The sequence below is a fragment of the Tenrec ecaudatus genome, chromosome 8, assembly GCF_050624435.1.
Source record: "Tenrec ecaudatus isolate mTenEca1 chromosome 8, mTenEca1.hap1, whole genome shotgun sequence".
Taxonomy (NCBI): domain Eukaryota; kingdom Metazoa; phylum Chordata; class Mammalia; order Afrosoricida; family Tenrecidae; genus Tenrec; species Tenrec ecaudatus.
Window position 1 is genome coordinate 110,046,647 of NC_134537.1, and position 23,413 is coordinate 110,070,059.

General features: G+C 42.6%; 1 protein-coding gene across 1 annotated transcript; it reads right to left on the reverse strand.

Annotated features, from left to right (window-relative positions):
- Nucleotides 1-5,827: 5,827 nt before the first annotated feature.
- LEPROTL1 (leptin receptor overlapping transcript like 1) lies at nt 5,828-21,944 on the reverse strand. Its single transcript, XM_075556733.1, has 4 exons — nt 21,801-21,944; nt 13,876-13,951; nt 9,970-10,156; nt 5,828-8,340 (listed from the first exon to the last, which is right to left on the reverse strand). The coding sequence occupies exons 1-4, from the start codon at nt 21,814-21,816 to the stop codon at nt 8,224-8,226; spliced, it is 396 nt and encodes a 131-aa protein (XP_075412848.1). The 5' UTR covers nt 21,817-21,944; the 3' UTR covers nt 5,828-8,223.
- Nucleotides 21,945-23,413: the final 1,469 nt, after the last annotated feature.

Sequence of the window (23,413 nt, forward strand, 5' to 3'; positions counted from 1 at the left end):
GAGGCTGTGTGCCCCCATAAGGACCGGCAGCCTCATCTTCCAGGGAGCAGCTGGATCGTGTGGTTAGCAGCTCATGTGCAGCCCACCATCCCACCAAGGCTCTTAGTCTTGCTAGGGCGCCTTTAAAAAGGGTCCACGCAATTCCACTCCTAAAGACAAACTCCGAAGAACGGAAAGCAAGTATTCCACAGATGCTTGTGCACCAGGGTTGTTCTTTTCAGCTTTAATCACAATAGCTGGGGGAGGGGCAGGCAGGGAGTCCAATAGCTGGGACGGAGTGGGGGGACAATGACAGGGAGTCCACCAACAGATAAATGGATAAGCAAAATGATACATGTTGTTTTTTCAGACATAAAGAGAAATGAAGTTCTGTGACAGGCTACAACATGGATTACCCTAGATAATAACATGCTATGGGAAAGGAATCAGACACAAAGGTCACGTTTATCTGATCCCATTTCTATCAAAGTCTAGAATAAAGGAAATGCACAGTGAGGGAGACCTGGAGGGCTGTTACTGGATAAGGGGTTCTATTTGGAGGGATGCTTGCGGAGTTCTGGTATTAGATAGTGGTAGTGCTGCACAACTTTTAATATGTTTTAAAAACCAATGAATTGTACACTTACAAAAGTGAATTTTATGTCATGAATTATATCTCAAGAAAGCTATTTAAGAAAAAAAAAGTCCCATCAAAATCGACTTCTGAAGAGATATACTAGGCCTATTCAATTCAAGGCAGAGTAACCAGCCAAGGCAGTAGGATAATCTTGATAGAGTTTCCACAAAGGATATAGGAGGATAGTGAGGATTATGAGATCTGAAGAAAATTGAAAATTGCAATGATGAGAAAAATAGATCACCTGAAGCAATTTGGGAAACAAATTCACAGGTAGATAGTAGAGTTCAGTGAGCCGAGCTCCCCAGCTCAGCCTCTGGTGTAGGGGGGGTTGGTGTGGGGGCAACCATGTGAGTGTCTACATGGGTACTGAGAAGTAATGATTTCTGTTCCAGGCCCGCCTGCCAGGCCAGGGCATGGTGTGTCCACCACCATCGCAAGGCACTTCTATTCTGTAAATCGAAATATCATCAAACTTGACAAAGAAGTGGAATCCTCTCAAGGTCAGGTGGCCTGAAGCATCCCAAGAAGCAGCTGGGAAAGGGCTTACAGTGGATAATCCACCGGAATACAGAAAGTGAAGAAAGGAGAAAACTATGGGTGAAACGTGAGGGCAAGCATGGAGAGCTGCCGACATAAAGCAGAAACGTCAAGCTACTCTCACAACGAAGCCAGTAAAGACAGATGAAGAGCTCCAGAAAGCCCGGGGCATCAAAGAAGTCAAGCATGTCTCTGTCTTACCTGGGCAACCTCTGCAGGCGAAGGGGAGCAGCTGGAACATACAAGGCTTCAACAACTACATACAAGGGGACGTGAAATATGAAGTTGCTTCTTAAAAACCTAGCTGTCTGTAACCATTTCTCATATGTGCATTTCTAAGTGATTTTTTACATCAGTTCACTCAAATGAAAGAGGATGAAAAATAAATCTTATACTGCGATCTGTAAAACATCAGATGTCATGGATGTTCAATTGTATCCTAGTATTCAATATTCACCGATATACCTATGTAAACCTTTAAATTTTGATTACAGAAGTGAACTGTGGGCACAAATGGTTGTTTGGATAATGGCACTAAGCAGCATTCACGTGATGACAAAAAACCATGGCTAATGATACTTAAAACTTTCTTTGCAGTAAAATACTCCATTCATTGTTAAGAAGGGGTGGGCTACAATAAGGAACTAAAAGTCTATGAAAACTGGCTTTATAAAACTTCCCCCCCCCAAAAAAAAAACAAAAAACTTCCCCCCAAAGATTTGTTGTTTCATAGGGTCTTAGAACGTTGTAACTTCATATACTGCAGCCTGTATACTTCGTTGGCCAGTTGTGAATCTCGAGGGTGAGGGCTGAATAGCCTTTCTCTAAAGTGGCACTAAATTTGATTAATTCCCATCTTGTAGAATATTGTTTTGAGATTTCTGGCAGAAAAAGCTTTATTTTTTCCAATTAGCTTTGTGCTAGCAGAGCAATCCCAGCGTTTTTAAAAAATTGATTTTTTTTTTACATTTTATTAGGGGCTCATACAACTCTTATCACAATCCATACATATACATACATCAATTGTATAAAGCACATCTGTGCATTCTTTGCCCTAATCATTTTCAAAGCATTTGTTCTCCACTTAAGCCCTTTGCATCAGGTCCTCTTTTTTTCTCCCTCCCTCCCCGTTAGCCCCTCCCTCATGAGCCCTTAATAATTTATAGATTGTTATTTTGTCATATCTTTCCCTATCCGGAGTCTCCCCCCCTTCTATTTCATTTTAAAGGTACTAAAGAAAGCTTTTCTGTATCTACTACTTAGGAGAAAATAGCTTCCCAATACCTATTACTTGAGTAGGAGATATATTTAATTAAAGTACAGGTAGTCCCTGACTTACAACACGGCTCCATCCCAACGCCGTCATGTCAGTTCTGGTATGCTGAATACTTCAAAACAAAGTCATTTGACCACTCCCTGTAAATGCTCTTCCTTTCCCCTGTTTACCACATAAAAACTAGTTGCTTCTCCAAGGACACTCGGGCCTTTTTTCTGGAGATGCTGTGTGGGCTCCATTTCACAAAATCCGACTATTCCTTCAGGACGATCTGTGTCTCATTTTCTAATAGACCCCCCAGTCCACTGTTTTCACTAAGACACGAATGTCCTGTAGCTCAGCGAATTAGTAACAAAGAAAGTTAGGGTGCTGGGAACACACACGCATTTATAAAAGCCAAGCCAGCAAAAAACACAATTCCAGAAAAATATGGGTCTGAAGCAGGTTTAAGTAGAAGGAACTAATTAACACTGGTAATCCTTAATTAATTTGTAATGTTACCAGGGAAATTAAAAATGTTTTAATATACTCTATGAAAACACATGAGGGCATGATCCACACAGTATTTTTATTAAAATAAACGCTAGTTCTTCAGGGGTTCGCCTTCCATTGTTGTGACAAGTTAAGTTCTCTTTCCTGGGGGTGCTGTAAAGTAGGTGGCCAGTAGTTTAAGCTCCCTGCTCTCCACTGAGGAGCAAGGGTCAAACAGGTTTATGTAGAATACGAATTTTCCATGAGTTTTCCACATTATAAGGCATCCTGAGATAAACAATTTATGTACCACTCAGTAATAAGACTACATGGCTGCTTGGTAAACTTGGTGTGCTGATTTAAAGTCATCTGAGACCTACAGATTTAGTCACATTCCATAAAAACATTTTAGAGTTAACTTTCAAAATTCGGATTGTCTAAGCAACAAGATTGAAGTAGTACTAAGAACCTACAATCCAAATGTTCTTGTATGTATATTTCACTGTAATGATTTACTTTGTGTTCCTGAGCCACCCTTTAATATTTCAAAAATATTTTTATTTCTTTTGGAAATCATTTTATTGGGGGCCTCTTACAGATCTTGTAACAATCCATCATTCAATCAATTTAAACTTTTTTTTAACATTTTATTAGGGGCTCATACAACTCTTATCACATCCATACATATACATACATCAATTGTATAAAGCACATCTGTACATTCTTTGCCCTCATCATTCTCAAAGCATTTGCATCAGGTCCTCTTTTTTTTTTCCCTCCCTCCCCGCTGCCCCCTCCCTCACGAGCCCTTGGTAATTTATAGATTGTTATTTTGTCATATCTTGCCCTATCCGGAGTCAATTTAAACTTTTTATGTGTACAGAATACTAAAAACTAGACAATTTAGTTTAAGACTGTTTAATAGAGTATTTTACTACTCATATTGTGTACCACACAGAATATTTTCAGCTTTAGCTTTGCGATATATTTTAAAAATACCCCAATGATCTTATAACATGATCATATAGTTCTGAAAATTTAACACCCAGTAACTGTAACTGTTTTTGCAAAAGGCTACATTAAAGTATTACTTCTTCAGATTACCGTCTTTTTACTAAGCTTCAAAAATCAGAGGGCTTGATGGCAGTATAGTACCGCAGTTTCAATTTCCAATATGGCAGTGAAACACCTGAAAGTCTAACAGTGTAACTAAATGTCCTATTTACTTTTTTACATTAGAAAAGGTGAATGGAGAGCAAATGCTTTGAAAATGATTAGGGTAAAGAATGTACAGCTGTGCTTTATACAATTGATGTATGTATGGATTGTGATGAGAGTTGTATGAGTCCCCAATAAAATGTTAAAAAGGAAAAAAGAAAAGGTAAAAATGTACCTCAGAAGTAGAAGTGTGCAATATAGTTTCATTGCAAAAATACCCACAAATTGGTGGTGAGGTGGGAGTGGCAGACCTGGTAGGGAGTGATCAAGGGTAAGGTAACGTAAGGAAGAGGTATAGTTGTAACCCAGGTGGGGATGGAGCATGATAGTGGGGCAGGAGGAAAGTCAAGGGAAATAGAGGAAACAGCTAGGAGGCAAAGGGCATTTATACAGGTCTAGACAAAGACATGTACATATGCAAATATATATCTGATGGGAAATAGATCTATGTGCCTATATTTATAGGTTTAGTATTAAGGTGGCGGAAGGACCTTGGGCCTCTACTCAAGCACTCCCTCAATGCATGAATACTTTCTTCTATTAAATTGGCATTCTATGATGCTCACCCTTCCTGATACAACTGCTAAAGCCAAAGTGGGTGAACAAGCAAATGTGGTGAAGAAAGCTGATGGTGCCCGGCTATCAAGAGATAGTGACTGGGGTATTAAAGGCTTGAAGATAAACAAGCGACCATCTAGCTCAGAAGCAACAAAGCCCACATGGAAGAACACACCAGCCTGTGTGATCGCGTGGTCCTGAAGGGATCAGTTATCAGGCATCAAAGAACAAAAAATCATATCATTGGCTGCACACCTCCATGATACGATCGCTGAGGACAAACAGGTGCATAAGAAATGTGGCAAAGAAAGCTGATGGTGCCCAGCTATCAAAAGATATACAGTCTGGGGTCTTAAAGGTGAACAAGCGGTCATCTAGCTCAGAAGCAACAAAGCCCATATGGAAGAAGCACACCAGCCTGTGCGATCACAAGGTGTCAACGGGATCAGGTATAAGGCATCATCATCAAAAAAAATCTTACCATAGTGAATGAAGGGGGAAGTGCAGAGTGGAGACCCAAAGCCCATTTGTTGGCCACTGGAGATCCCCTTGCAGAGGGGTCTAGGAGAGATGAGTCAGTTAGGGTGCAATGTAGCACAGATGAAGAATACAGCTTTCCTCCAGTTCCTAAATGCTTCCTCACCCCCCACCCCGCCCCAACTACCATGATCCGAATTCTACCTTGCAAGTCTGGGTAGAGCAGAGGATGTACACTGGTGCAGATAGGAGCTGGAGGCACAGGGAATTCAGGGCGGATGATACCTTCAGGACCAGGGGTGTGAGGGGCAATCTGGGAGGGTAGAGGGAGAGAGGGTTGGAAAGAGGGAACCGATTATAAGGATCTACATGTGACCTCTCTGGGGGACGGACAACAGAAAAGGGGGTGAAGGGAGATGCTGGACAGGGCAAGATATGACAAAATAATAATTTATAAATTATCAGGGGCTCATGAAGGAAGGGGGAGTGGGGAGGGAGGGGGGAAAAAAGAGGACCTGATGCAAAGGGCTTACATGGAGAGCAAATGCTTTGAAAATGATGAGGGCAAAGAATGTACAGATGTGCTTTATACAATTGATGTATGTATGGATGTGATAAGAGTTGTATGAGTCCCTAATAAAATGTTAAAAAAATATCCACAAACGAAAACAGATATTTAAAATCTTTATTGTTTCATCATCAAAAGGTTTCTTTCCATAGTAGAATGGCAATGCTATTACCAGTGCATATCCTATGGAAAATTCCCACTCCAAGTAACTAGCCTAAAAATCAGAGACTGCGCTAGGTCCAGCTAGTGTGCACGATCCACGACGCAATGCTGCCAGTGCGGTGAGTACACTGAGAGAATATGCAGCTGTTAGGAAAAAGGGCACGGGCAAAGTGAATCAACAGTAGCAGTGCACTGCACTGACACCCTGAACAGAACAAGAGGAATAGAGAACGTGCTCCCTGTAGATCAATTAGGCCACAGGCACAAAGAGTTTCCGATTGCATCCAGAGCTGTCTAATTCATGGGTACCTGAATTCTCCGTTTTATGGAGGGTCATTAAGAGTCTAGAACAGTGGGCTTCCCAAAGTGGATGATACTGCTCTCTGGGGCACTGGAGTGATCCAGGGGTGGGGGTGGGGCCTGCAAAAGCAGATACTTATACTTTATCCTGGATTAGGGGCTACTACACAAAAGGTTTAATTGCCAGGCAGGCACTGAGTAATTTTTTTTCTGAAAAGGGGATGGGAGTTCAAATAAGTTTGGGAACTTACGGAGAACACTGTAACAACCATCTTCAGTGTAATGTGCACATGGTACAGCCACATGCTAGCATTTCATCTTGCTTTCCGTCTCACAGCTAAAAGCAACAACCTGTGTTAGACAATGAAATTTGTGGCTTTAGGCATCTTTAGTAAAAAGCTAAACAAATCCAAAATATGTTCCCAATCTCTTGAGCAATAAACTTCATAAAACAACAGAAGATAGCTCTCATGATTATTCGATTTTGTCTAAAGGCAAAACAGTTTTTAAGTACAATGAATACGCATACAAACAAATGCCCTTAACAAAATACTGTCAGACCAACTTGAACATTGTCACAACCCGCTCCTGGGAAAAAGTCCTGGTAACTGTGAGATGCAAATAATGACTACAATTGGACCAGGACTGGGCACTGGGAAATTTTTGGTCAAGTGTGTGTCTCAAGCTGTTAGACGGCTGAATTTGGCTACTTTGCATTAATTCACACAATAAATGCCTTTTAAAAGGAACAGCTGGCCTATCATTAGAAAATCAAAATAATGCACAGGAAACCTGTCCTAAATATTCTTAAATTACATATGATATAATCTTAGAGAAGGACAACTACAATTATCATGGTCTAAACCTTAAATTGTTAATGTATAAAGCATCTGCAAGACTAACAAATCTCTTGTTAATCGTGTCAAGGCCTTGCGGGACTTGGGGCACTCTGAATGTATGGCATAGCAATTATTGTCCAGGTAAGTTAAACACTTCTAATTTTGTGTTAATAACCTGTATTTGAGAAGTTATTTTCCTTAATATATATAATGTATAAAATAAGTTAAAAGGCGGAATCAGGGAAAGGCTTTCTTGAATATATGGTGCAAACATACAACTTTCCGTCATCAGTAGTTCCATGTATGTCCATTCTACCAATGGTAAAACATGAAAGGCTGATAGGAAAAAAAAAAAAAGAGAAAAGTTCACTTATAAATACAAACAGGATTTTAAAAAAATGGAATTTCATGGTTTCTTCCCACAATGCAATTCACTCGCTTTCTACTTTTAACTGAAAAAACAAAAACCGTATCTCAAAAATCAGTTTTCACACGCTTACAAGTTGAACAATAAACCCTTTAACAATTAAGGAAAACACTCCTTTGTAGCAGTTCCATAAAATAATTTCAATTCACAAAACACCTGCTGTTTATTAGTAAAACCTTCAACCCTTATTGAGGGCATGGGCATCAATACTTGGCCCCTCTGAGGTATAAATGCAACTAACATTTGCACTTAGTATTTATTCTGTAAGGTATGCCAACAGTCTCTGTGTTTGCATAAAGTTGGGAGTGATTTCATCCTGACTGATTGAAAACTTATTTTTACAACTTTTTATAATAACGGAGGTTAAATAATTTTAAAAGATGTACTCGGACCTATTAACACAGCCAACAGAATTCTGAAATTTTAACCAATGATAATGGTTATTACATTTTTAAAAATGTTTAACATTGTAGATTGAATTAAAAAAACAAAACAAAACCTGAACAGGAGACATAAATATTTAAATCCAGCAGGGCATCACAAAAAGGCATACTGTAGATGAGTGTGAAATCAAACTTTTCCAAACGAAAAAAAAATCCTTTTAATCCTCCAGCAAGTCTGTGAGACAATAGTCTGCTTCCACTGACAGTGAAAGGGGGCGCCTCGGACACCCCCAGGAGGCTCGCCCGTCCACTCAGCACACTGCCCCTCTCCTTTACATGGCGGCAACACGTGGCAGAGTGCATCTGATGAGAGTCCAGCAATGCTGCTTCACCACTGCTGCCAGCTGAAGTCATCATTGCTTCCGAAGACCAAGAAAAAGCCTAGGATAGTCGCGAAGATGACGGTGTTTCCTGTGAGAACAAGTGCACAAGCTCCCCACTCAATCTACAGAAACAAGATAGAAACACTCAGCTAATAGGTCAAAAACAGAGAAAATGAAAAGCAAATCAAGATTCTAGTTGTATAATCATGAACTCGAACAAATATGATTTGTCATAAAAACTAGTAATAGGAATGTTTAATCGTACTGAATGGTGTTTTGTTTATGCTTGGTTCCTTTAAAGCAGCGGTTCTCAACCTGGGGGGTCACGGCCCCTTTTGGGGGGGGTGTTTGAAGGACCCTTTCCCAGGGGTCGCCTGATTCACAACAGTAGCAAAATGACAGTTATGAAGCAGCAACGAAAATAATTTTAAGGTTGGGGGGGGGCACGGGTCACTACAACAGAAGGAACTGTATTGAAGGGTCACGGCATTAGGAAAGTTGAGAACCCCTGCTTCAATATGACAAAAAGTAGTGGAAGTATTCAAAAGCAGGCTTAACTCTGGAATAACAGGAGGCAGCACCGAATCCTACTTTTCTATTTATAAAGAAGCTTTCCCTAACTTTCCTTAGTGAAGCTAAAATTCTTTCTAAAGTAAGGTGACCGGATGTCCCGCTCTTGGCGGGACAGCCCCGATTTTTAACAATTTTTCCCGCATCCCATGGCGTTTTGGAAAGAATGCACGACAAGCTAGGGTACACGGTTCAGATGCCATGTGGCTATTTCGCCAGGATATGAGTTTTATCAATGGTGTCCTGCTTTACCAATGTTCAAATCTGGTCACCTTATTCTAAAGTCGATTTTCATCAGAGATGAAAATGACAGAGATGTATACACTGTTAAAGAAGCCAGGGAGCTAGCCTCTGTGTGCACATGGAAGGGCGCTCGGTTCCTGTCCTCCAGTTCCCAGTGGAGGAGTGAATCTGAAGGTGAGCCTGAGGGGGAGTTCTGAGTGTACGCCGCTCAGCCTCTTCTCTCTAAGACTTTCCCACCTGCAGAGAACACACAATCTCCCCAGTATGCTGTGTTTTATTTTTACTTTTTGAATGTGTCATCAAAATGTTATTGTTTGGTCAATAAAACATGATGACACTTGGAACTGGATCACTTGCCCTTTCTCTTATCTCCTCCCAGTTCAAAGTACTTGCATCTCTTAATAGCCAACATTCTCTTAGATTTGCAGTTGGGTTCAACACATTCAAGTTTCAGCACAATTTTCTTGTAGTTTCAGCTTTTTCTGGACACTGGCTTCGTCTGCCCCCCATAGCCAGTCTGCCTGTCCCAGGGCACACAGAGAATCTTTGCCTGCTTGTACTGCGTGCCACTTGTGGCGTTGGTGTTCAACACTCTTCTTACAGAAAAGTCTGTAGGTTTTAGTGCTGCCAGCACGAACATGCCCACGTTTTAAATTGGACAAGACAGGCCTCTGGTTATTGAGCACTGTCAGCTGATGCACGGAACCTTGAGAACCTAGCACGAGCCAGCCATCTGCTGCTGTAGACCCAGGCCACGCGCTCCAACAGCATTTAATCAGCTAACAAGTACAGTTAGATTTTCTGCTCTGTCCTCCAGGTCATAGGTCTCGTGTCTTTTTTAAGCTGTTTAACAGCAAGTTTTTGTTGGGGACAAAATTTAAGAGAGTCTAATATAAAATCACTAATTGAAGGAAGCATCCAAGAAGTTTACCACTTACCAGGTGTGCCCTGGCAAAAACAATGGGGAGTCCAAAAGCTGAGACGACAATGCCCGTTGTAAGAAATATGGCAAGTTCCTTACAAGCACTGCTCATCGCATCGGTATCGTCTACTAGTCTTCTTGCTATGCAGTACGGAATCGGCGAAAGGATGTAAAAAAACAGAACAAAGAGGGGCCAGTATTGGCTAGAAAAAGAAAAAGAAGTTAATGTAGTGTTTTGCTGTTCACACAGTTTTCCTACCTGCAAATATGCTTATCTTAAAATAAGACACAGGGGAATACTGCAAGGCACGAGACATGAAAAGGATTAAAAACAAGCTATAATATGAACAATGAAAAGGGAAATAACATTTTGGATTATAGTATCCTTAGAATACATTAAAATTCAATATATTTTCCTCATATTAAAATAAAATGCTTTAGAACAATTGCAATCAAGCCTTAAAAATCATTTTAAATTATAAAGAGGCATAAGGAGAATAAGGCAATTAAAGTAGTAATTCTTAAAAGTTCAAGAGTCATGCCCTTGATTTCTAATGCTAATATATAAATATATATATACATATCCTGACAGAGCAGCCCAAATAACCTCAACCTGCCATGCACACACATTTTCCTTAAGTCAGCAGGAATCCCCAAAATACTAAAATATGGAAGACTAATTGAAAGTCATATTTGGAAAAACTAACAAAGCAAAAAAACAAAGTCATATTTGAAGATCTTCACTCAGAAGTCATAAGAAAATGGCTCTGAGTCGGTAACCTAGTTAACTGTATTATGCCAATGTCATTTCCTGGTTCTGATAATACCCAGTGATAGCAATGGAAACACTGAAGGACTCAGGTGACTTCTGTGTACTGTTTTTGCAACTTCTTAAAGTTTAAATCATTTCAAGACAAAAAAGTTATCAAGAAATAGATGGCCTTTAAAACTGCTGTAAAAGAAAATACACATCACACTAGCCACACCAAAAACAGACCCCAGCAAAACCAAACTAAACTGAAACTCACTCATCACTGCCAGGGAGCCAGTGACCCCTCAGGACAGCCCAGGTTGGTGCCACGGCTGCCAACCTATAAGGGAGCAGGCAGCCCTCTCTTTCTCTAACGACAGGTTCAACTCTGACCTTGGGATCAGCAGCCCAACAGACAACCCGCTGCACCCCCAAGGCTCCTACCTCAGAGCAAAGATTTATTTACACTTCATGGCTTAATAAGTAAACATTCATGTTTATATTTTTCCTAAATATTATGACATGAATTCCAAATACTCTATAAGCCAAAAGAAAAAAATTTCAAATACAAAAGTGAAAGTGAAAACGACAAGTTCCCCACATCTCTCCAGCTTTCTGTCTCCCTATTGAACCGTGTCCCTCTCTGTTCTCTCTCCATGTGATGATACACACTGCGCACTTTTACTTATCAATACTTCCAGCTCTTCCTTCCCCTTTAAAGACTGTCTAGCAAGTACATGGATAAATAGATGCATCACGCCTTGACCACTTTTCTCTTGATGCGCAGTGAGAATGCCACCTGCTTTCTCTCCTCCAGGGAGGCCTCTTCTAAACACGGCTGCCAACTCCAAACCGTCTCCCTGCAAACCTGTCTTTGCAAACATCTACAAGTATATGTTTATGAGACATTCTAAGGGCTAAAGAGTTGATGTTTTGAGAGCTACAGGCCACTGGCCTCCCAAATATTTGTACCTATTTATACTCTGACCCACAGTACGTGACAAAGCCTGTTTGCCCACATGTTTTTATCTTGGCTCACAGATTTCACTAATTTACTAGCAATTTTCAGTTTTTATATTTGTTCAGATTTCTAAAACAGTTCGTGTTTTTCTTGTTAATTTAAAAAACTTTATCTATCTTGTGGGGTTTACATTACCACCACCCAGAGAATTTGGTCTTTGTCCTCAGTTGTCAAAAAATAATCTCTTAAAAAAACAAAACAGAAAGCCCCAATGGTGTAGTGCTTATGCAATGGGCTCCTACCACAGCTCTGCAGTTCAAAACCACGAGCAACTCCTTGGGATAAAGATGAGGCGTTCTACTCCAGTAAAGAGTCCATCTCAGAAATTCACAGGGCAGCCCTCTCTTCCCTACTGGGCTGCCATGGGCAAGCACTGCCCCAAAGCAGTGAGAGTCATAGGGACTCTACCTAAGGAACAACTTGGGAGAGGGGAACGGATGGCTCTGGGGTGGAGGCAGGCCAGGCTGAAAGCTATCTTGTGATCACCATGTGATACTGAGGAGACAAGGGCTGGAGTTTACATCACATCATGAGATCCCCACCAAAAGCCTGGACATGGCTTCCTGGCTGGCAAAAGTCATCCATGCATGTAGAAGGGTAACATGGAACCTCTGCACTGGAAAACCTTCCAAACCTTGCTCATGTGTCTTTCCAACTGTTATCCAATTTTGTTATTATAAAGCTATAATCCTAAGTGTGATTTCTGTGAGTCATTCCAGCAAAGGACCCTGGTGGTGTCGTGGTTACAAAGTTGGGCTGTGACCCACAAGGCTTGCAGCTCGAAACTGCCCGGGGTTCTGCGGAAGAAAGACGGGTTTTCTACTCCCATAGCGTTAGTCTCGGAAACCCACGGGGGCAGTTCTGCTCTGTCCTATAAGGTTGCTATGAGTCAGAATTGACTAGAAGACAGTGAGTTGTGTTTGTTTTTTCTTTTCATGCCAGCAAATCACCACACCCAAATGAGTAGTGAGAGCCAGAAGGTCCTACCATAAGAGGATCTGGGAAACCTCTGAGCTTATGGACAGCCTGCTGAGAGAGTAAGAGGGAATGCTCAAATACACAGACTTCTCTCTAGGTGAGAAGTGAGGGATTCTGAGGAGGCCCTGAGTTTGTGGCTGGAACTTAAAAATAGTTGGACTACTCTGAATTTGTAGGCAACAGGTTGCATGCAAAGGGCATGCTGGGTATTCCCTGGTTTGCAGCTGGCATGTAAAATGTTGAGCTGGCGTGGGCGTCTGAAGGATGGTGTCCACTTAACTTGTGGGAGCTGACCTAGCTCCAGGTGGTTACGGTCATAGAAAGAACTGTGGTACGGTCATCAGAACTGAAGAGAAGGGGAAAAGCGAACAATGTTTATGTTGAATTTGACTTGAGTTTCTATATAAAGCATATGCTAGGCCAAGTTAACGGTTTACATGATTTTGATGTATTATAACTTTGCTGACGGCATCCTTTCAGGTAAAGGTTTAAATTTTCATGTGCTTAATTTTATAAATAAAACCAACTGCTGCTGAGTCAAGACTGACTTATGGCAACCTACATGTGTTACAATAGAATTATAGTAGGTTTTTCGTGGCTGATTTCTCAGTGGATTGCCAGCTTTTTCTTCTGAGAGGTCTCTGGATAGGCACAAACCTCCAACATTTTTGCTACTGAGCTTGTTAATTGCTTGCCCCACTAAAGGACTCCCATCTGTATGAAACTGAGGACAGGCTAGAGCAGTTTTCCAAAATCGGTGAAACCGCCCCCCCTCCCCCCGGGGTACAGGAACAATCCAGGGAAGCTGCAAAAACAGATACCTATACTTTAATCTGGATTATGGCCTATGGCACAAAAGTTTTCCATTGCCAGGGGATGCTGAGTTATTGTTCTTCTGAAAAGGAGGCAGTAGGCCAAATAAGTTTGGGAACCTATGGGCTAGAATGTTGTTATTTTGACATTATAGACGCAGCAGGCAAGTTTTCAAAAATCCCTATTTTGGGATCCTAGAATTTTTACAAACAAAATTTACAGATTGAACTTTTAGAAAGATTTATGCATAGCAAATGAACATTTTTCTGTAATGCTTAACAGTAGTATAATTTTTAAAAAAGCTTTAGAAATAAATATCTTCACTTTTAAACACTCAAAAAGACAAGATTTTTACATACTTGTATATCGGAAGGGCACATCCAAGCATCAAAAACATCAGCCCAATTGCACCTCCAAAGGACAAACTAATCAAAGCTGCAAAGCAAATTAACAAGTCAAATGGAAATATCAGTTAGTGGAATTAAGTTGTAGTTTGAATACCAACAGCTTGAACAATATCTATAATACAGAAACTAAACTCCAAACCTAAATGTCATAAAAATGAGTTATCTTAGAAGTCTTAAGGCATCCTCAAGGTTAAATAGCGTGCTATTTTACTTCCTTTCAAAGCCCTGGGCTAGCACGCCACATATCCGTTATTAGGTCTCTCTCCGAGGCAGCACGATGGCCCTAAGACCAATGCCCTGGCTCACAGGCGTGCGTGGCGTGGCCATATTGGCGGCACAGGCACAGGCCGCTACACTTTTACAGAGTCGACTGCAGGGCAACTCTCCGCTTCATTGGCCTCACTCAATGGGAAAGCCGCTCCTGATTAGCCCTTGCTTCTGGCAAATACACCCCAACTCCCATATAGATGAAATGCATTTGAAAAAGGTATCCAAGTTTATTGGTAGCTAATAATTTTAAATCGTTAATTTTGTTGCGGAGTTTTAGTTTGCAAAACTAGCTGCATTTTCTCCTTTAATCTTTATACATTAGAAAATTAAAAGGCTAAGGGGTACAATCTGTAGTATCACCATATTAAGGCAGTATCACAAGTAAATGAAATACAATACAATTTCGAAAGGTGAAGTACAGGTCTAAGGTTTTATAAGAGGGGAAGCCAAAACACATTGCTATTAGGGTTCCAGGTCACCTAAGCATAGGTTTATTGCTAACAGAAAGGGTTTGAATCTGTCTCTGTGATCAATAGAGGGCTATCGAAATGTTCTCTCACTTTTAAACTTAGGGTGCCTTCCTACACACAAAAAGGTCCAATCAAAACAGTGGCTTCCAAGGGGATTTGAGCCAGCTAAATTCAAGGTGGAGAGCTTATGGCAACTGTGTCTTGAGATTCCAGAGGTATTCTTTTTTTTTAAACAGTTCTATTGGCACTTACTTAATCCACATATCACACAATTCAATAGTTTAATCATAACAAGAAGAGTTGTGTAACCCTTACCATAATCAATTTAAGAACATGTTATCTCTCCCCACTCCCCCACCCCCACGGTTACAATGAGTTGTGTAGTCACTCTCAGTTCTGGAGAGGGCTCCCTCCCACCTCCCACATACACTGTCTGCTCCCTAATCTGCTCACTTCCCACCCACCTCCCCTAGGGACCCTTGCATCAGGTATCTCTGCCTCTACTCCTCCTGTGCGTCACAAACTGGAAACCCAATAGAAACAGTAAAAAATAGAAAAAATAAAGTGGTAAGGATGAAATAATAATACAGAGATAAAAACACAAATAGTGAGTAAGACGGAAAAGACCACCATGAATATTTAAAAGGCCAGGGAAGAAATTTTTGTCATGGAGCAAGCAAGAAATACTTGCATCTAGAAGAGTCTCGTGGGATCTGCCAGATGCTTAATCAGACTAGAGACTCTCACGATGGGTTTTGGCCTCCCACTGTCCTTCACAAATTGGGAGTTCGAAATTTAGGATCTGATACTTTTCTCTTTGTGATATTTGATTTTGTTATTGTCTTTAGATCACACCGGCTGGTGTGCTTCTTCCATGTGGACTTAGTTGACTCCTTGCTTACATGGCTGCTTGTTTGAATGCCAGCTTTAAGACCCAGACGTTATTCCGATCGACAGCTGAGCACCATCTGCTTTCCTCACCACACTTTGCTGTCGCACCCTTATCTTCAGTGACCATTTCATGAAGGCCATGTGATCAGAACTGTTCTTGGATTGGGGCTAGAGTTCAATGGAAGTCCATAATCCATCTGCTTGTCCCTGGGATCCGAATGACTCAGGTTTGTTTTGGTAGTTGTATTTTGACAAATTCAAAACCCCATGAGACCAACACCACAAACGGCAGCCACGAATCAACTAGCAGACAACAGATACAAACAAAAACAAGCAAACTAAATGCAGGGGAAAAAAATCCCATCAAAACAGAAAACTTAATCATGGTCAGTACCCCCCTGGGGTACAAGGTGACTGCACTGTAACATCAGTTTTTCCAATGAGGACACAGCACTCTGGGCACTGTACGTATGAGGAGTCTAGGCAAGCGCAGTTCCACCGTGAGCCGTAGTAACCCATGAGCTACGGCGCCACACAGTTTGATCTCCCACTCTACTGAGCGGTTTGCCCTGAGCATGGAGGCTGGTGCCAGGGGGAAACTTCCTGAGCAGCTCTTTCAAGTTCAAACTGCTAACCAACAACATATCAAAACCCATCATGTAGCTGCAAGGGGGCAGAGGGGGAGTCTTGAAAGATTTTCTACAGAGGGCAAACGTGGAGGCTTATTATGAAAAAGTTTTAAGTTTTAGTCGAAAACGTCATTGGTGAGAAAAAGGCTAGGAAAGTTGCACTGAGAAATTTTTCCATTATGACAATTTACCTGTTCGCTCTTCCAAAGTACTAAGGGCTGCCTATGAGAACTGTTTGGAAATCTTAATACCCCACTCACGCTACAGCCCTCATCTTGCCTTTCAGATTTTGTCTCCAAACGCAAAGAAAATTGAAAATGAACACAATTTAAGTTCTTCAAGCACGCGTAAGCTGCCACTGGCCTAAATCAAAGAGCACAGAACCCTTTGTGGAAAGGTTTGAGGTGGAAACACCTTTAGCAATGTATAGACCTAGATGGAGGATATCATGAGAAAGAATGGCTTCACATTTTGGTATTTTTGTTTAATACCGGTTTCTATGATTTTGTAGCAATATTTCTCGACTTACCCTATGTGTGTATATATACTCATACAATGCATTGCATTATATTTTATAAAGTACTTTCATTATGCTAGTGGGTAGATATAACTTTCTAGAATCACTACAGTGAATGGCTTATGATTAAAGCAAAGAAGTAGGTTACCAATTTAAGTTCTATATAAACTGACTAGCAGAATAATTTCTGGTTGTCTTAGAGTTACTAAGACAAAAGCTAAACTCTATAAACTAAAATTAAGAGCAAAGGGGTTAAATTCGGTCAAAGTCTACTGTCTACTTCTTAGATTTAAAATGGTTATATGGTTATGGTCAAAGATCTGTATCCACTGATGCAGTGGCCTGGCAGATTTGGATTTCATGACCTGATGTAGGTCATGACAATTCTAAACACATCGACTAAAGTCCTTAATGCCCTTGTATTTTCAAAAGCAGAAAGACAGGCAGAAAGGGGCACAATTAAGAATACAAAGGAAATCTAACATAAACTGAGAAAACACTGACTTTATCATTTATTTTACCTAGTTCAAAGGGGGTCCTCTGATCTAGTCCCTGCCTTCTTGCCTCGACACATATTTCTCTGTTCTCTGCTCTGTTTCCTGGAAGTCAGCTGGGTCCCTCACCCACATGGCTGTGCAGATCTTGGACCTTTTACCTCAGATACCTTTTTGTGTGTTCAGGAACTCCTGGCTGATTGCCTAAGTATGTAGCGAGGGCCGGGATGTGGCAGTCAAGGAGGCACGGCCCGCTGGCAGTCATGAGGCTTGCTCTCTTGTGCTGCTCCTTTCCTCCAAGTGAGCACCTAGTGTGCCTTCAATGCAGAGCTCAGTTCCTCAGTGACGTTTCCCAATTCTCCACACTAGACCAGTTTCTTCTATATTTATGTACTCTTTCAGTCCATGAATGGTGACTGAGCACCTCATGTGGGCCATGTGCTATTCTGGAGACTAGGCTCAGAGCAACGAAAACAATCAAAGCTTGTGTTATCGTGGGAGAGTAAAATAATGATAAAAGTAAGCTACTGTCAAGTGCCATGAGGGGGGGAATCAAGCAGGGTAAAGGGATAGGAGTGCTTTGCCTGGGGAGGCTTCCTGGTTGAGGTGCACCTGAGCAAATGAAATGAGGGTGTAAGCTACACGGCCACCTATGGATACGCACTGCAAGTAGAGGGACATACATGGGCAAAGGTCCTCTTTGCTCAGCTATCACAGCTACAATTTCATGTTGATTTGGATTTGTCTTCCCTGCTAAATTGCCCGCTCCAGGAGAGCAGAGAATGCATTTTTCTGTTGTTAAAATTCATGGTCCACCTCTTTCCACTAACAGCAAGAACCTGTAGGATGAATGAAAGGAAACCAAGGGACTACAATACAGGAGTTAGCGTGCACACACACACGTTAGCAGACACGCACACATCTCTCTCGTCCCTACTGTCTTATTGTGAACTGCCAAGTTTCTCTCTCTCTCTCTCTCACACACACACACACACACACACACACACACACACACACACACACGAGTTAGCAGACACATACATACATATCTCTCTCTCGTCCCTATATTGTGAACTGTCAAGTCAATTTCAACTGACTTCGCCCAGAGTAGTTGCTCAGTAAGGTTTCCTAGGCTGTGATCTTTAGGGCAGGAGACCGCCATGTCTTTCCTTTCATGGAGTGGCTGGTGGGTTTGAACTACCACCCTCTTGATTAGCAGTGGAGCTCTTAATGACAGCATTATGGCTAGCCAATGATCATTTATGAAGTCTCCATTCTTCTATAAAATGAAAATGTTGGACTAGATCTAAAATGAAAACCATTCCTGAATGCTAGACGTACTCACTAAAGAAGTAAAAAATCATCCCCATTTTTTGAAGTTGAACTGCCAAGCTAAGTTTATCACTAACAACACTATGTATAACATCTCACTTACTCAGAGGACCTTAAAATTCATATACATAGCTTAGGCGCTTGGAAACAGCAAAGGTTACTAAAGAGATAAAATAAGTGTCACAAAGACCATATACTAAAACTTTGCATTAAAATATTCTCCAGGCTCTTCTTCAGAGGTTATTCATATTTTGGAAAATTTTGTGTGAATCCAAACAGTATAAAATATTATTTTAAAGACTCCTCTACGCTTATTTATATTTTATTAACAAGGTAAATTCATGTACCTAGGACAGAATTAAATGAAAAGCCAGGCTTTCCTTCCCAGAAGTGATAACTGTTACCTGTTCCTGACACAAAGTTGTTCCCTGGATTGAAATAAGGCACCCTGGTAGTGCAATAGCTGAACATTCAGCTGTTAACCAAAAGGTCGGCTGTATGCAGGTGTGTGTTCTCTCTCTCTCCCTCTCTCTGGTGCGTTCAGGAGAAAGGCCTGATAGTGCCCTGTGGGAAAGGAAAGCCTAGAAAATCCTCTGGACTAGTCTCCCTGTCTCTGCCTCTGCCTCGGGGTTGCTCAGACTGAAACGGAAGAGGAGGAGGAGCTGGATACCAGGGGAATCTGCCCTCTGCTAGGAGAGGGGATATGAAAATAATATTTCTTAATCAGTAGGACATTCTCAAAAGGTACAGAAATCTCAGTAAGAGGCAAATTTTCTTAGATCAGAATTTTAAAAGCCTGGTATTATGACACTCATTTATATCCTCAGTCATCAAATATATCTGAGTACACTCTTAAGAGGTTAATGAAGGATAATTCATTTAAAAAATGCAGAAACTAAAATGAGGTATCAGGTGTCAAAAACAATCTCAGGTAGCATCTCAACTCTTAATAATATTGGGTACGATAAAGGACAATGAAGCTAAGTAAAAGGCTCAAAAGTATACCCAAAATTTGCAGTTTTTCCAGTCTTATAAAATTAGCAACTAGGATGGCTTTTTATAAATGTCATTACTTGTATATAAATTGTTCTCTTCATGACACATCAATGTGGCAAGAACTTAAACACTAGTGAGTGACGCAACATTTGGAAGAGGAATCTGGTTTCTACTCCCAAAGCCTCTAAGGCTAGCAATGGAACAGCACAATCACCTCTAGAGACAATACGTGGGTTCTGTGATTACAAAGGGGAAAACATTAGTCAAACCAACCAACCACCACTCCAAACCAACTAACTCACTGCCACCAAGTTAATTGCAACTTAAAGAGATCCTACAGTAAGAGTAGAACTGCCTCTGGGTTTTGGTAACTATAAATCTTTACAGGAGTAGCACGCCTCCTTTTCCTTGCAGAGTAGCTGGTGACTTTGAATCTTGTGGTTAGTGGCCCAACCCATAACCCACTACGGTACCAAGAAAACAAATTATAGAGGAGAAAGGGCTTGTTCCCTCCTAACCTGGGCGTAAACAGAAAAACTCAACATACAGGCAGTCTGTGGGATCAGTTCTTCTGTGCCTTTCAACTGAATTTGTAGGTCAGTTGGTTCTTATTTAGCCTTCCTTGTGGACACAAGAGGCGCCCTGGTGACACAGTGGTTCAAGTGGTCGGCTACTAACCAAGAGATTGGTCACTGATGCACCAGCTGCTCTAAGCCTTTTCAGTGATTGACAAGTTGCATGGGCAGCAGTGAAAACGTCAGGGATGAAGAATTTGTTACAAGTAGGGGTTGGGTTCAATCTTTTGAAATAGGGGCAAATTTACATAGCATTAATGAGCAAGGATGAGCTGTCCCTGAGTCAAACACAGCAAGAAAAATCTATGGCCTCTCATGATAGCACTATAGATGCTAGGCCAACAGGCAGTGAGAAAAAAATGGATGCCTGATAAACAATCACAACCACCAGGAAAAGCATATGCAGACCACGAGTGGGGAGTGCAACTGAGACACTTTCATATGGTTGAAATGTACCTACGTTGGCAGTTCTGATCTGCTTGGTAGGTCGGTAAGAGTTGGAATCCACTCCTGGTGAGCAATGAATTTAGGTTGGGAGATAGAAATTATAAAGCTATTTTCCTGAGAGGGTTCCACATTATAAGATTGCACACCCCAAAGAAATCGGGAAGAACGGGGCAACAGGCAACTAGCCTTCTTTCTGCTGTAACTGCCTCTCTGCTGTAATTCTGTGCGCTCTGGCACGCTGTTTTCAAAGGGCTACAGTCCAGCTTTCCTGGCCATGCTATGAAGCAGCAGGGAGCCTGGTGGTGCTGCGGGTTCAGCACAAGCTGATGGATAAAACCCAACATGGGGTGGGGGGGGGGAGAACGCTGGCTTCCTCCCGTCTACGAAATCCTACTTGGGACTCTGCTGATGGGGTTTCACTACGAGGTAGCAAGATGGGCAATGGGCTTAATTCGTTAATAAATAAATTGAAAGCACGAATACGGGAGCTTGCTTCGATTTACAGTGACCATACAATTACCAAACTGTGGGAAAGAATCCATATACTTTTCTTCCTACCTTACTAAAGACTGGAATCTTTTACAAAAGGCTTGTAAACGTTAAAGTAAAACAACTCTAGTTTATCTATTGGACACCAAACAAAACTTTTAAGTCTTAAAACCTCAACAGGGTAAAGAGAACTAGGGGCACTTTGGAGTCACATATATAGCGTCTACCCCGGGGCAAAAACACCCTACAGCAAAATGCACCCGCTCTCGCAGCACTGTCGCGGGAGCGGATGTGAATCGCCGGCTTTCCGCAAAACCCATTCCTAAACTCTCCGAGGGCGTGCCAGGGGGCCTCCGGACGGTCCCGTCGGGGAAAAGACACTCATTTCCCAAACAGCCCCAACCCCCCGATGCAAACTCCTGCCAAAACGGGCCAGCCGGTCCCGGTCCCCGGCGGACCCCGCACACACCAAGAACCACTCTGCTCTTTGGGGGTGATGGGGGCGCGGGGGACGGGCTGCAGACATCACAGCCAGCGCGCGCTGACCCCGCGCGGCTCCGTCCGGGTCACCTCCTCCCTGGGGGGCGCCGCGCCCACCTCCGTGCCGGGGCTGCGAGCGCCCAGCGGCGGAAGGGGGCGGGCGGAGGGCGTCCCGCCCGGCGCAGGGACCGCGGCGCGCGCCCGGGCCGGGAAGGAGCGGGGCTGCGCGGGCCCTCCTGCCCTTTCTTCCCGAGCGGACACTCCTCGGCCCAGCGCCCAAGGCCCACCTTTGATGCCGGCCATGGCCGTGACGTAGCTCCTGGCTCCGGGACTCGAGGCGGCGGCGGCGGCCGGGAGACCGGGGACGCGCGGCGGCGGCGAGAGACAACACCCGGAAGTGCACGATGAAGCACTTCCGCCGCCGCCGCCGCCGCCGCCGCGTTCGCGCGGGGGCGTGAGGGGGGCGCCGGCCGCCGGCGGCGAGGCCGACCCTTTCCCGCGGCCAGTGGCGGGGTGGGCGCGCTGAGGTGCGGGCGCCGGCCCCCCCTTTTCCTCTCTGAGCGGTTACGAAGGAGCCCTTTCTCAGGCCACGACCGTGCTCTTTGAGAAGGGAGCGCCACTCGCTGCCATCCGTTGGAAGACTTAGGGTGAGGTTGTCCTTTGAGGATAATTTCACCCTCTTCGCGTTACCGTTCTCCCCCGCCCCCAGATCGTAATATAAGGAGAGGGAAGGCTAGAATGGCTCGTCTTTAAATTTAGTGCTGTTTCTAATAGAATTAGCACAGTGCATGGCTTTAACAAACCCTGAAGTCTGAATTCAGGGTGCCTGCCCTCGAGGAAAGCTTTCTCTCGCCATTGGCTCTGGGGGAAGGTCCTTGCACCCATCTTACCCATCTCTGCTTCCTTGTTTAATGTGTTCCTTTGACATCTTCAGAGATGGACTCGAGAGACACGCCCTAAACTAATGTCTCATTATATATCAAAGAACCCATTCTCAAATAGTCTTAGAACCACCCAACCCAAACCCATGGTTGCCCAGTGTTTTAGGGTACACGAGAGATCCCAAATCTCAAATTATCACTTAAGGGAACATTTGTTAAGTCTTAAACAGGACAGGCATAAAGACACATCATCCTGATGAGACAGACCATTAGCATGAGGTCATAATGGTATCCAAGGATTTACAATTGAGCAGCTACTTAAATGAGGCATGGAATACAAGAGTTACTATTACAAACTCATGATTGGTTATAGTTCAATACATCACAGTCACAGGTGGGACTAGAAAAGTGGGAACAGAACCATAATTGGGACATGCATATTACGTTAGTTTGAAGAGTTTTTCCGAGATTGGCCCAGGACCTTCAGACCACGGCAGTCTTGTGATTCATGACTGTGGGATTCCATCGAGGACACATCTGAGAAGCTCTCAAGGGAAACCATCGCTCCCTGGGCTTGGGGGTTGGTGGTAGTGGTATAAGTAACCCACTTGCCAGTACTCTCTGCCTGAGGACAATTCTAAGCACATCCCTGCCTTCATTTTGGAAGGAATTCAGTGGAAGCTTAATCCGAATGGGGATTCTCCAGTTTCAATAGTCTTCATAGAATGGTTTTCTATCTTTAAAGATTGTATTCCTTCCCTCGCACTGCCATCAAATCCATTCTCACTAATAGAAATCCTATAGGACAGGGTAGAACTGCCCCTAAGGATTTCCTTAATAATGCTTATTTATTTTGTTGGCAGTAACAATGTGAGTTGAAGGCCTCATTTTTATTCCCTAGGAGCAACTGGTGCTTTTGAACTGATCACCTCAAGCTTAGCAGCCTAACATGTAACCATTACTTTACCAGAAGTCCTCAAGATTAGATTTGAGTTTAAATTCTGAATACCCAGTTTGCA